The sequence below is a fragment of the Mobula hypostoma genome, chromosome 27 (genome assembly GCF_963921235.1).
Source record: "Mobula hypostoma chromosome 27, sMobHyp1.1, whole genome shotgun sequence".
In the NCBI taxonomy this organism is placed as follows: Eukaryota; Metazoa; Chordata; class Chondrichthyes; order Myliobatiformes; family Myliobatidae; genus Mobula; species Mobula hypostoma.
This window is the reverse complement of record NC_086123.1, coordinates 9,528,606-9,541,567: the sequence shown is the minus strand read 5'-3', so window position 1 is coordinate 9,541,567 and position 12,962 is coordinate 9,528,606. Positions and strand designations below refer to the sequence as shown.

Below are 12,962 nucleotides of genomic sequence, written 5' to 3'. Positions count from 1 at the left end.
CTTTAAAGAAAGTCTTTAATTTCTATTTCATTCACAACCTTCCCATAGAACGTTGAACAGTACATCACAGGAAACCCTTTGGCCACGATACCTGTGCCAAGCATGATGCCAACTTAAACAGATTCCTTCTGCCTGCACATGGCCCATACCATGCATCTATCTATAAGCCCTCTTGAACACCTTCAACAACCTGTCCTCGCAGCACGTTCCATGCACCTACCACTCTGTGTAAAATAAAACTTGCCTGTGCATCCCCTTTAAACTTATCCCTATCAATCACCTTAAAGCTATGCCCTCTAATATTAGATATTTCTACATTGCAGAGAACGATCCTGGCTATCTAGCTTTCAGTACCTCTCATACTTTTAGAATGTCTATCAGGTCTCCACTCGATGTCTAAAAAATTATCTGAAGACCTTCCAGCCAAGGAACTACTTTGAATGCAAGAAAACAGCAGTCATTTTGCCCACAGCATCACCGAGACTATTACTGCTTGAGTAAAATTGCTGACTTCGGTACCACCGCTGCCTTTTGAGTAGTGCTGTGGTATTCTTAGAGAAGGCAAACAGGGCTCCAGATTTGGCATTTCTACTGCAAATGGCGCCCCAAGCACTGAACACTCTCAGATTTACAGCCTAATACTCCGAGCAGGAACCTGAACTTGCAAACATCTGGCTCAGCAAAATTGCCCTCATTACCCCACAAAACTAGTGCAACACCGACTAGAAACAGAGGTTATTTACAGAATGCAAAAGTCGTGTTGGGACTGTGATGGAGAGCAGACAGAAATAACTTCCACATAATAATAGTTTTTTTTTAACATCAACTTTGGTTGATATTATCATTAACATACAGTATGTCATGAAATTTGTTATTTAGTAGCAGCAGAACAGTGCAATACATACAAACCACTGTAAGTTACAATAAGAATATATAAAATAGATGAATAGTGCAAACTAGGGAGGTTGTATTCATTGGTTCATGGACTATGCAGAAATCTGATGGCGGAGGGGAAGAAACTTTGCATTGACACATTCATGGTGATAAAACATCCACGTCTTCCACATGAGCAGAGGTAAACCCAAAAAAAAATTGGCACCAATCCACATAATGAGATAAGAGTACAGATAACCAAAGTTTTGAATAAATATATGAAATTTTAAGTGGCATCTTTAAGGAGGAGAGAAGTGGAACAATTTTGGGAAAGATTTACAGAGCTTGGGGCCTTGACAACTGGTGGCATGGTTACTAGTGGTAGAGCAGCCTAAATTGGGGATGATCAAGAGAATGAAGTTAGAGGAGCAATGATATCTTTAGCCTTAATAAGTTGGAGGTGATAAAAAGGATAACCAGAGCTGATGTCATGCAGGGATATGAGAACGGTGAAACAGATGTGTACATCTGCAGGCACAGGGATGATGTGAATTGAACTGGTGGTGTTAGGTGTGAGTTTGGGTGTTTACACACAGTAGAACAAGATACAACAACCGTGAACAAACCGTGAACTGGTCAAGGCATGGATGAGGTTTTTGACAACAGATGAGTTAAGGCAATATATATTCAGGTAACATTGCGAGAAGGAAGTAAGTGGTCTTCGAGTTGACATAGATGTGAAGTTAAAAACTCAATTTGCTGTCTTGCTTAACAACAACATTATCAGAAGAACAATTGATTGTCTTACATATGCTGGAAAGAGGGAAGAAAGTAGTGACTGGGGAATAAAAGTTGTAATGGGGGCTAAAAACAATGGCTTCAATTCCTGATACTTACTTGGAATAAATTAATGCACCTTGAACATCATTGAGAGTGGAGACTAGGCAGATGGGCTTAAGAAGGCAATTTGCAGAAGAGAAAAGATGCCAAGGTATCTGTGAAGTCGATGTTCATCCTGAACTTGTTTGGCAGCTGAGAGCAGAACCAGTGCATCTTTCTGTGGTCTAACCAGATCTAACAACAGATAGTTGAATTAGTTGGCCAACAAATTTGTGCAAGTCTCAGAGGTCCTTGCATTTAAGGGAATGTAGGCAAAGTATAACCCTGGTTTTATTAGAGGTGAGTTCATCAAAAGATGGGGGTAAATATTTGGATGTTCTGATCAGGAACTGCAGCAGTGTTGGGGCAAAAGGAGGGTCAAAGGTGAGATTGTGGAAGTTGTGATATAAGTGACTTGGGAGAATTTTACCAAATGCAGAGATGTGAGTAGGGTTCATATGAGGATGCAGATGGAGAGCGATTAATGAAAATGATCATATTTGTGATACTTAACCTGTTTTCCAAACACTTGAAAGTCTGAAAGTGGGCAACAAGTATGCAACACTGAATTCCCCATTTTAAATAACATTAAAAATCAGCTGCATTAGAATACCTGATCGTCCAAACTTATATAATTTGTTTGCCCTACCCCTCTTCGCTTTTTTTTTCTTGAAACTGTGTTTTGATTGTTTTTAATTTTATATACATGTGCTGTACCTGTCATTATTCTCATACGGAGGCATTGTTTACATTACAAGTAATAATTTAAAGGCACACAGTTTATGTTATCCATCTGTGAGGAACCAACAGTTACGTTGTGCTACACGAAGAAAAAGGAGTTTGTAATGGCTTTGCAACAATATATATTGTAGAATCTGGCTGCGAATTGTTGTCAACTTTATCACCCATCCTTTTACCTTACTGCATTGTGCCTGAATTCATATTCATTACTCGTTGATAAAAGTAGTTGAATTTCCCAGTTAAGTTACATGTGTAAGTAAACTGTTGAAGCTTTGGATTACCGAATGATGCTTTCCCACTGCTGTCTATAAGGAGTTTGTACCTTCTCCCAGTGGTTTCCTCCAGGTGCTCTGGTTTCCTCCCACACTCCAAAGACATACAGGTTAGGGTTAATAAGTCATGGACGAGCTACGCTCGTGCCAGAAGTATGGCGACACTTGCAGGCTGCTCCCAGCACATACTCAGACTGTGTTGGTTGTTCACACAAATGACTTATTTCACTGTATGTTTGGATATACATGTAACAAATCTTTATCTTTATACTTGACCTTTCATCTCAGTGGAACTAAAAATAAGAACTTCTGTAAAACAGCATTCCAATTTGCTCTTCCCCATTGCGCAAAGTCAAAATCTGACGTATTTAAGGAATCGTATAGAACACTGAATCATGGAAATATATACCCTTTACTTATATTGAGATGACTTAAAAACACTGGGTGCAAAAAGATTGTGGTATTAAAGAAACCCCTACAATACAAGTACAATGCTACCATCATATGGATCCCAAATTCTTCCACAGAAGTACTTTTACTGGGTGATTCCTTCAGCAGGAAGTAATAAGGAGCAGCAGTAGACAACTAACACCAGCAGCATTTCCAATCTGGTCCACTTGACTGAACCTATAAATGACAGACAGATTTCCATTGTGTAACAGGACCAGAAGATCCATTCACCAGATCAATTCTAAAAAGATACAAACATGTCCAGAGAGTATTGCCATAGTTTTTAATTGTTAAATCTGTTGAAAGCCATTATATTTAATGCACAGTTTATTTTTCTGTATATTTATTTAAACTACAAGTGCTGATTACATCATTGAGGGATTTTGCTTGCAAGTGCTGATGTCTATGGAGATCTACCCATTAATCAGGAGTACTCTGATTTTAATTGTATAGTCCAGGTTAATTTTAGCTCCCTTGCACCACTGGGCTCATAGACTGTTCCAGCCCAATTTATCTAGATGATATCATCACCCCACACTCACCTATTAAAGAAAAAATAGTTTCAAATTTGAGGACATGATGCATTTAGGGGGTAACTAGGTAAGTAGTGGAAGAGAGAGAGAAGGAAATACTGACAGGGAAAAAAAGCAGCATAGATCAAATCGTATCCGGATAGCAAATTCCCTGTAACAACTGCACAATTCTCTTTAAAATACCAATTCAAAAAAAATTTAATTCTTTGTCCACTTTTTGCTCGGCTTTATCTCTTCCCTCCAAGGCTAGTTAATTATAATGTAGAATGTTTCCAGGGGTGTTGGCAGGCTGCCTGTCCTTTGCCCAAGTGGCCATTCTTCATGTCTGAGTCTGGTCGATGAATGCCAAACAAGCTCAACTGTCAGACCCATCACAGCCAAGCCAGATCCATTCTGCACCTGTCACCCACACAGGCTATCCAGCAGGGGTCACTGGATAGTAATCAGGAACGAGGAATCCAGGCCAGTTTCTGCACCCATACCAATCTCCCCCCCACCCCACCACCACCTTCCCCACACTCCAAGCTCAAGGAAGCACAACTAGTAGTAGCAACAACATTATTTTTAAATAGAACTGCTACAGTTGTTCCCCGCCCCCCCCCCACACACACACACACACATTTGTCAAGTCTGCATTAAACACCTCATCTGGAAATAAAATGAGTCATTTGGGTCATGTCAACAAAACCTAGCCTTATGTAACCAGCAAGGTTTTAGCAATTATTGTTTCAGTCCTGTTTCATGCAAGATGCATCTGAGACAAAGTGGTTCTGTAGCTGCCTTCTTTTTCGAAATCTCACTGTGCAAAATGTTACCAGCACTGATAGCCCTGCTGGTTAATGGGAATGTTCGATCTGAAACAATTGCGGTTATATATTTGTCCTAAGCTGTCAGCTACACAAACCAGAAATGAAAACTGCCCCGACTGCCTGCTGCAGAACTGACATCACTCAATTCCCTGGAGATATGAGATCACAAAAAAATGCCAGAGCTATGAATGATTATAATTGTTCAAAGCACAAAAGATTAGAGTGACAGCTTGTTATATGATCTCATCCCCAAGTCCCGTGAGGTATCTGTGCCGTTTTATTGGGTGTTACTGTAGAGAGTCTCTCTCCTCCAGCACCAGGCAAGGGGGAACAGGATGACACGTGAATGTGGCTGTGTCAGATTTGACTCATGGTCTAAGGACCGCAGGCAGGTGACTTTTTATTCTTGTTGCAGTGACATCATGCTTTCTTTGCAAGAACCCATGGTTTCCATGCCAACTGTTGTGATGCAGCTGCTCTTGATGCACTTTGTGTTTATACCTGAAGATATTTCGACCGAGCAGTCAGATATGGAAAAAAACCTGAATCCTGCCTCTAGATTAAGATGATAAATGAATCAAAAACCAATAGGTTAATTGGTTAGGTAAAAATTAAAAAAACTGCCCATCTTTCTCGAAACAAGTCCTCAGTAGCTGAAAAGACAAAATCATCTGTATTCTTTTTGGCTTCTTACAGAAAGGTATCTTTCAGTGGCTGCTGAAAAGATATTGGCTTTGAGAAATAAAAGAGTCAAACAAATAAGTTTATAAACACTTCAAAAAAAGGAATAAAAATGTATAAATTTTAAGGGTCTTTGGGGAGAATTCCAGAACCATCTGGAATTAAGGTGAGGGGAGGGCTAGTGATGCATAGATCCATGAAATCAATTCTTGAGGTCCAAGCGATGTACAAGAGAGTTTCAGGCTCAGAGGGGGAGAGGCATAGGCGAATGTGCACTTATATTTAGTTGACATTGAACTAAAGAAAATTTAAGATCATTCAAGACGTCTTATTAACTTGGGCAGTGAGCAGCGTAGCACCAGGCTTGTTAGTCGGCTGAGTCTAATGGAATTGAAATGTCACCCAGAGTGACGTGCGGAGATGGTGTTTGATCCTTTGTTTGAGGATATTGGTACTGAAAGAGAATGTGTACGTAGGTGATTCATACGATGGCATGAAGATTGTGGTGGTGGGGCATGTCACTTGATGGGAATTCATTCATAGTAATTCATCCTCTGACAGCTCAGAACAGAACCAGATGAATCTGATGTCAGTCTGTCAGTGTTATCTTAATGATGCACTCTCACATCTGTGTTAGAAGGTTATGGGTTGAAGCCCCAATCCAGAGATTTGAAGTAATGCCCCACAGTACTCTTAAATAAAATTTTCCCTAACTTCCTAAACAATTTATTCTTTAAGCACCGTTGTCTTTTTTTAAAAAGATTCTGACATTCAATATGTTATGTTTGAGGGTCCTCATGTAATTTGGCCATTGAGTTTGCCTACATTACAGCAGAGACTACATTAAAAATACTTCATTGATACTGAAGCATTTATGGTGTTTTTAGATTGCTTTATAAATAAGGTAATTTTATCTTGTCTTACAGCAGAAATAACTACCTTTCATTAAATATAAACTATTTCAAATTTAATTAACTCCGAGCTCCTCTACGTTGGTGAGACCTGATGTAGATTGGGGGACTGATTTGGGGAGCCTTTGCTCCATCCGCTGCAAAAGGCAATATCTCTCATTGGCCACCCATTTCAATTTGACTTCCCATTCCTATTCTGGCATGTCTGTCCGTGGCTTTCTCTATTGCCACAATGAGGCCAAGCTCAGGTTAGAGGAGCATTACCTCATATTCCATCTGGATATCTTCCAACCTGATGGCATGAATATTGATTTCTCTACCTTCTAGTAATTTTCCCCCTCTCCCTTCTCTCCTTCCATTCCCCTCTCATCCCTTCTCTTCTCACCTGCTGCTCATCTCCCTCTGATACCCATCTTGCTTCCCTTTCTCCCATGATCCACTCTCCTCTTGTATCAGTTTCTTTCTTCTTCAGCCCTTTACCTCTTCCGCCTATCACCTTCCAAATTCTTACTTCATTCCCCACTTCCCTACCCACCCACCTCCCCCTGCCCAACCTGGTTTCACCTATCACCTGACGAAGGGTCTCGGCCTGAAACGTCAACTGCGCCTCTTCCTATAGATGCTGCTTGGCCTGCTGCGTTCACCAGCAACTTTGATGTGTGTTGCTTGAATTTCCAGCATCTGCAGAATTCCTGTTGTTCACCTATCACCTACCAGCTTTTACTCCTTCCCCTCCCCCACCTTCTTATTCTGGTTTATAACCATATAGCAATTACAGCGCAGAAACAGGCCATCTCGGCCCTTCTAGTCCATGCCGAACTCTTACTCTCACCTAGTCCCACCGACCTGCACTCAGCCCATAACCTTCCATTCCTTTCCTGTCCCTATAGCTGTCCAATTTAACTTTAAATGACTCTGCCCCCTTCACTTCCAGTCCGGCTGAAGGGTCTCAGCCCAAGACTGTTTATTCCCATCCATGGATGCTGCCTGACTTGTTGAGTTCCTCCACCATTTTGTGTGTTACTTATCTATTTTTAAAATGTTTTTGCAGGGATCTCTTTACCTTCTAATAGAGGAAGTGAGCCAGTTGTTGAGGTCCCTGATTCCTATTCAACTATGGTACAAATGCATCATGGAGGGACAGTCATCCAATAGTTATTTATTGGAAGGCGTGCTCATTGTTCTGTATAGTCTTTGCAAGGTGAATAATTCAAAATAAACCAAAAATGTTATCCTTCTTGACTTGGTTGCAAATGGTTTATCATTTTTAAATTTTGATCTGTTGTATTTATAACAATAATTCATGGAATCAATTACAAATCGATTTGTAAGCTTTTGAGTATTCTAAAAGTATTAGATATATTAACTGTTCAGCAGAAATAATCTTTATGGAACAACAATGGGTTTCACTAAATAATTGCAAGTTTGTGAATAAAATGTTAAGTTTGCAACATTTATGCTGCAATGCTTTTTAGACAGAACTCTAATTGCTTGTAGCAAGGTCATAAATATTGTTTTTATATTTGCCTCAATGATGTTGTTACAAATAATTAACCTAGATAACATTTTATTGGGTGTTGCTTTGACAGTTTATCCAGCATTTTTTTTTACCAGTAGCATATTCTGTCTTTGTAACATGCTGCAGTTCTTGGATGTCTGTGGTCGAATAGGTGGTTTGCGAAAGGCTTTGAAGATCTTGTGTAAATCACAGGTAAATTATTTTTTATCTAAAAAAGCAGCAACATTTCCAACACCTGACATGCTCTTTCTCACAGAGAAGAAGGAAGTATGCAAGGGCACTTCCCCTTTATTTTTTACTGCATGTCACATTATCTGCCCTGTTTGCTCACCAGGGACCCAGAATTGCCCATAGGTATTGAAATAAATAAAAACTTTAAAAATGTTTTTAATAAATTCAGAGCAATATTGAGTGTTGGGAATTTATTTCATTAAAATTGTTCAATTCTTTTCCAATCAGTGAATGGACACAGGCAGGGTCTGATGGTCAGTGAATGGACACAGGCAGAGTCTGGTGGTCAGTGAATGGACACAGGCAGAGTCTGGTGGTCAGTGAATGGACACAGGCAGAGTCTGATTGTCGGTGATTGGATACAGGCAGAGTCTGATGTTCAGTGAATGGATACAGACAGTATGCTGGTCAGTGATTGGACACAAGCAGACTCTGGTCAGTTAAGGGACATGGGCAGAGTCTGATGTTTAGTGATTGGACACAGGCAGAGTCTGATGGTCAGTGAATGGACACAGGCAGAGTCTGATGGTTAATGAATGGATACAGGCAGAGTGAGTTGAGAGACACAGGTAGAGTCTGGTTTGTCAGTGATTGGACACAGGCAGAGTCTGATGGTCAGTGAACTGGAGCATGTAGAGTATGGTGGTCCATGAACGGGAACATGTAGAGTCTGACAGTGAAAAGGAACGGGCTGTGTCTGGCAGTCAGTGAATTGACACAGGCAGAATCTGGTCAGTGAATGGACACAGGCAGAATCTGGTCAGTGAATGGACACAGGCAGAGTCTGGTGGTCAGTAAAATGTAACAGGTAGTGTCTGGTCCATCACCGAGAACAGGCAGAGTCTGGTGGTCAATGAACAGACACAGGTAGACTCTGGTGGTCAGTGAACAGGCAGTCAGAGTGGACACAGGCAGAGTCCTTTAAATTGGAAAGGTGTCAGCAGAGTCTTTTGGAAACATGATTTGCAGCAAGCTAGAATAAAGTGTGTCTTCTCAGTTTGGGATCAGTTATGTTGCGCTTCGTTTGGAGAAAGTGAATACTGTCTCTGGGAGCATAGCGGATAAAGGATTGGAATGGGAACTCAAAGGGTCAGGAGCTCAAATGTCATTATGAAAGTGAATTCAGTAAATCGAGTAATTTGTGAGACTGGCAACGTAACAACTGCAATGAAAGCTGACGATTGTTGTAAAAACCCCAGCTGGTAGACTTAATATCCTGGAGGACAGGAGACCTGGGCGAGATTGCCTTTTCCGGCATGGACTCCGTGGGCCGAATGGTCTCCCTTCTGTGCTGCAGCGATTCCCAGATATAATATACAGTCTCTGCCAGGGCTGGTCACTGACAGCTTCAGTCTCTTACTGTGTGATTGACTTTTGATGTTCCCAGAAGCGGCCTGGAAAGCCACTCATGTAAAAGCAATTGCCACCGTCTCCCCGGAGCGACTACGGGGAGATGAAAAATGGAACTGGCAAAATGCCTGGGAACAGGTCACTATTCTGTCTTTACAAGGACTCCGAGTGTGGTAAATAAAGGTATATTCTAGAAGAAAATAAATTTAAAGTGAGGTCAAGCAAAAAAAATGTATTTAGTCAAAAATCATTTTTAAAAATGTACCAAGTCAAATAGCTATCATTGCAAATAGGTGTGGAACTTTACAGCATAATTGCTGTTCGAGACTAAAAGCTGTATGCATTTCACAGCTGCTGATGTAATCTTCAATTCCAGAGGAGCGTTTACGTTATGGGTTTGAACGTGGATTCTATTCTAATCAGGTTACATAGCGCTGACTTCAAAATTATGAAAGGGTCTCCTTGGTGTTACAGCAGCACAGTTAGCATTATGTCACCTAATTTTTTAAAAAGAATTTTTAAAATATTTATTACTGTGGCTTACTGTTTACTCATATCATCAGCCGCCCAAATACATTGTCAAAATCTACTGAGAAGAGGAAAAAAGTATATTTAAAAAACACGAGAGATCCGGAAAAAGAGAGCTTTGTCCGTTAAAGCTTTGGTATTGACACAATCTGTATTTTTATTGGAAATTAGCAATATTAAGCTGTGGTTCTCATTGCGATTTGCCTTCCCTTCTGGCAGAGCTGTGGTGTGCGAGCTACTAGCCAGCAATGCAGCGAAGCTGGGGATATCTGTCCGATCTGTCAGGCAGAATTTCGAGAACCTGTGATGCTGATTTGCCAGGTATGGTAAAGAAAATTAGGGTTTTAGAGAGAGAGAGAGAGTGTGTGTGTACCAACTTTCCCCTTGATTATCTCTATAAAACTAATCTAGGCTTTCCCTCAATAAAACTTGATGGCACTAATCCCCTATTCAAGGTAACCATTCGATATGCAGATTAGAAGTGGACAAGATCGCTAGACAACAGCCCCGTTGATTGGGGCTATTGTCAATCACTGGCGCGTTACACAGGACGATGTTTTCAAAATATTCCGTCTATCATTTTGGAAAGGGTGGAACTAGAAGGAGCATCATCCCAAAGACCCATCCTTGTTATAACACAGGGCTAAGGGGAACACTGCGGGTTAGGAAGCACTCTGAAGAGAGAACCGCGGCAGGTTTCAGCTCAATGACCTTTCATAAGATTTATCTGCCTGAAAACCGTTTTGTTTTACACCACAGCCGCTGACTGGTCTGTTGAGTGTTGCCAGCGCAGCGTTGTTTTGTTGTTTAGAGGTCTGCTTTTAGTTTGCAGAATACGTTCTGCGGGAATTCAAATGTGTGCTGTAAAAGCACAGGATGTTACCCTGGGTAGGTAAGCAGTATAGTTCTGAGCTACAGGTCGACTGTACCTCTTCCTAGAGATGCTGCCTGGCCTGCTGCGTTCACCAGCAACTTTGATGTGTGTTGCCTAAGTATGTGAAGTCTTGGCAGATAACTGAGATCTTACAACCCTCCCCTTCCCCCCCCCCCCCATAAGACGCTTCGAAATTAATCTCTTCGCTGAAAAGCGAATGGGTTGTTGAAATATGGTCGAGAGTGCGGACTTCTTGCGACATGACATGGGTGGTTTTACGTACAGTTACCGGTGTTTCCACTGCGGCCTGTCATATGGGAATTACTGATTTATTTCCTTTCCATCTCCGTCTCCCTCTTCTCCCCCTCTCCCTCCCTCTCCCCTCTCCCCCTTCTCTCCCTCTCTCTCCGTCTCCCTCCCCCTCCCCGCTTGGGGTTTTCTTCCTCGCCGCTCGAATGTTAGCACGTCTTCTGCGACGAATGCGCCTGCCTGTGGTTCGACCGGGAGAGGAGCTGTCCATTGTGCCGAACCTCTGTCACCGAAACCGTCCGCTGTTGGAAGGACGGGACCACTTCAGCGCACTTCCAGGTGTATTGAATTCCGAGTGAGATCGATGGTCGGCGCTCGGTTCTCACTGCCGAGAATTCTTAAACCTTCGGCAGCTCCAGAGATACAGTATGCGTGAATTTGGCTGCGCAATAGCTGAGATCGAGCTCAGTGTGAAGAAATTGACGTCTTCAAGTAAATGTCTAGAAGTCTCGTGTTAATAGCTATTCCACTACTTCCATGTTTAAAACAATAATTTAGCAAAACAATAGCGCATCTCTTAGTGCATTTGAATATTAATCTTGCCGTTACTCCGTTAAGTATTTCAGGCGGCTATTTGATGCCTGTGGTTTGTGAGCGGTAACCCTCAGTGCGTATTTGCTTTCACTCAAATCACATTTACGGTAATTTAAAAGATCCCAAAGTGCTTTGCTGGTTATGAAAACATTTATTTTAAAGTTCAAGTGTACCATTCTATGAAACTGCAGCTTCAAAACATGACTAACATTGTTACTTATAGTAAGAGTCTAGAACAATTTCTTTTAAAAAAAAACTTGTACAGACAGTTGCATGCAGTAGAATCAACGACTCTATTCAACTGGTATAAAATTGTTGTAACAAATGTTGCACTCCACATTTCAAAACATGCATTTTTTTAAAAAATTGCTCTGATGTTTTCATAAATGTTAAGCGGTGCAATTTTTTTCGGTCCTACTCCTCCGCATTCCAGTAGTTTGTTCGGCCCAAGTTTGGGGCTGAGTTTCACTCCAGAGCAACGCCCCGACCTTTATTGCGTCGATTGAATGGCTGACAGTTCACCTGCCACCTGCAAAACAGCAGAAACATTTCATTTCGGTGTGTTTACAGTATTGAATAAAGGTATTCTGTCGCAAGATTTATGTTTTATGAAAAGTTTTGTTCTGTGACTATCATGGCCTCGGTACTATGCAACACGACTTCAGGGAAGCACGCGAAACTAACTCTCGAGCGCATCTTATTAGTTATGAAGTTTTTGGAAACACAGGTAATATTTGAAATTATTTCCAGAAGAGAACAACTCCTGCAGGCGCCTTCCCGTTGAATAGAGATCTAGGAAAGTGCCTCCCAGTGATACATTAAGTTCTAGAACCGCTTATAAGTTAAATCGAGCACAAAATATCTTGTATAAACAAGTTAATTAGTAAATATCCGTGAACTAAAATGCTCTTAAATTTCACACACCCCTTCCATCTCTCCTTAATTTTCCCTCCCTCTCTTTGGGAGGTAGCCCGCGCAGCGTGAGTTCCACTGGCATATTTTACCGTTCGAGTGGAGACGGATTAGTCTGAGTTGGTGGGCTGGCGGAAGACAACCCAACTCAGCACGATGAATCCTCACAACACATACACACATACACGGTGCAGCTGGGCTGACTGGCTGGGGATCAAAAAGGAAGGCTGGATGATTTTCACCATCAGCTCAGAGATGGTGGTGGCCAGGCCAACAAAATTAGTCTTAACTGCCCAGCTGAGATCATCTCTCTCAATGAAGCCCAAGACTTTCTTTAATGTTAACTCGGTGCCACAGAAGCGGGAGTTGGTTAAGATGGTCATTTAAGATAAAAAGCGACATCTTTGGATCTACGCATCGGTCTTTCAGTCAGAATGACCAGATGAAGATTCAGGTCAAAGCTGTAGAGAGTACCATAGATAATTTCATTTTTTTAAGTGAGGTTAAATCTAGCTTCAAACATACAATTCCGAGGGGAAAGGCAATTTTATCAATG

The 12,962-nt window shown here is 41.4% G+C and overlaps 1 protein-coding gene across 4 annotated transcripts in view; it reads left to right on the top strand.

Moving 5' to 3' along the window:
• rnft2 (ring finger protein, transmembrane 2) overlaps positions 1-11,248 on the top strand; it is a 32,863-nt gene extending 21,615 nt beyond the window's left edge. For 3 of the 4 annotated variants that reach the window (XM_063034196.1, XM_063034199.1, XM_063034197.1), the window contains 4 exons: positions 7,201-7,350; positions 7,795-7,860; positions 9,997-10,098; positions 11,114-11,248. In XM_063034196.1, coding sequence (XP_062890266.1) covers positions 7,201-7,350; positions 7,795-7,860; positions 9,997-10,098; positions 11,114-11,248 — 453 coding nt within the window. The remainder of the gene's footprint in view (positions 1-7,200; positions 7,351-7,794; positions 7,861-9,996; positions 10,099-11,113) is intronic. The other variant, XM_063034198.1, reaches the window with a different exon arrangement.
• The last annotated feature ends 1,714 nt before the right edge of the window (positions 11,249-12,962 follow it).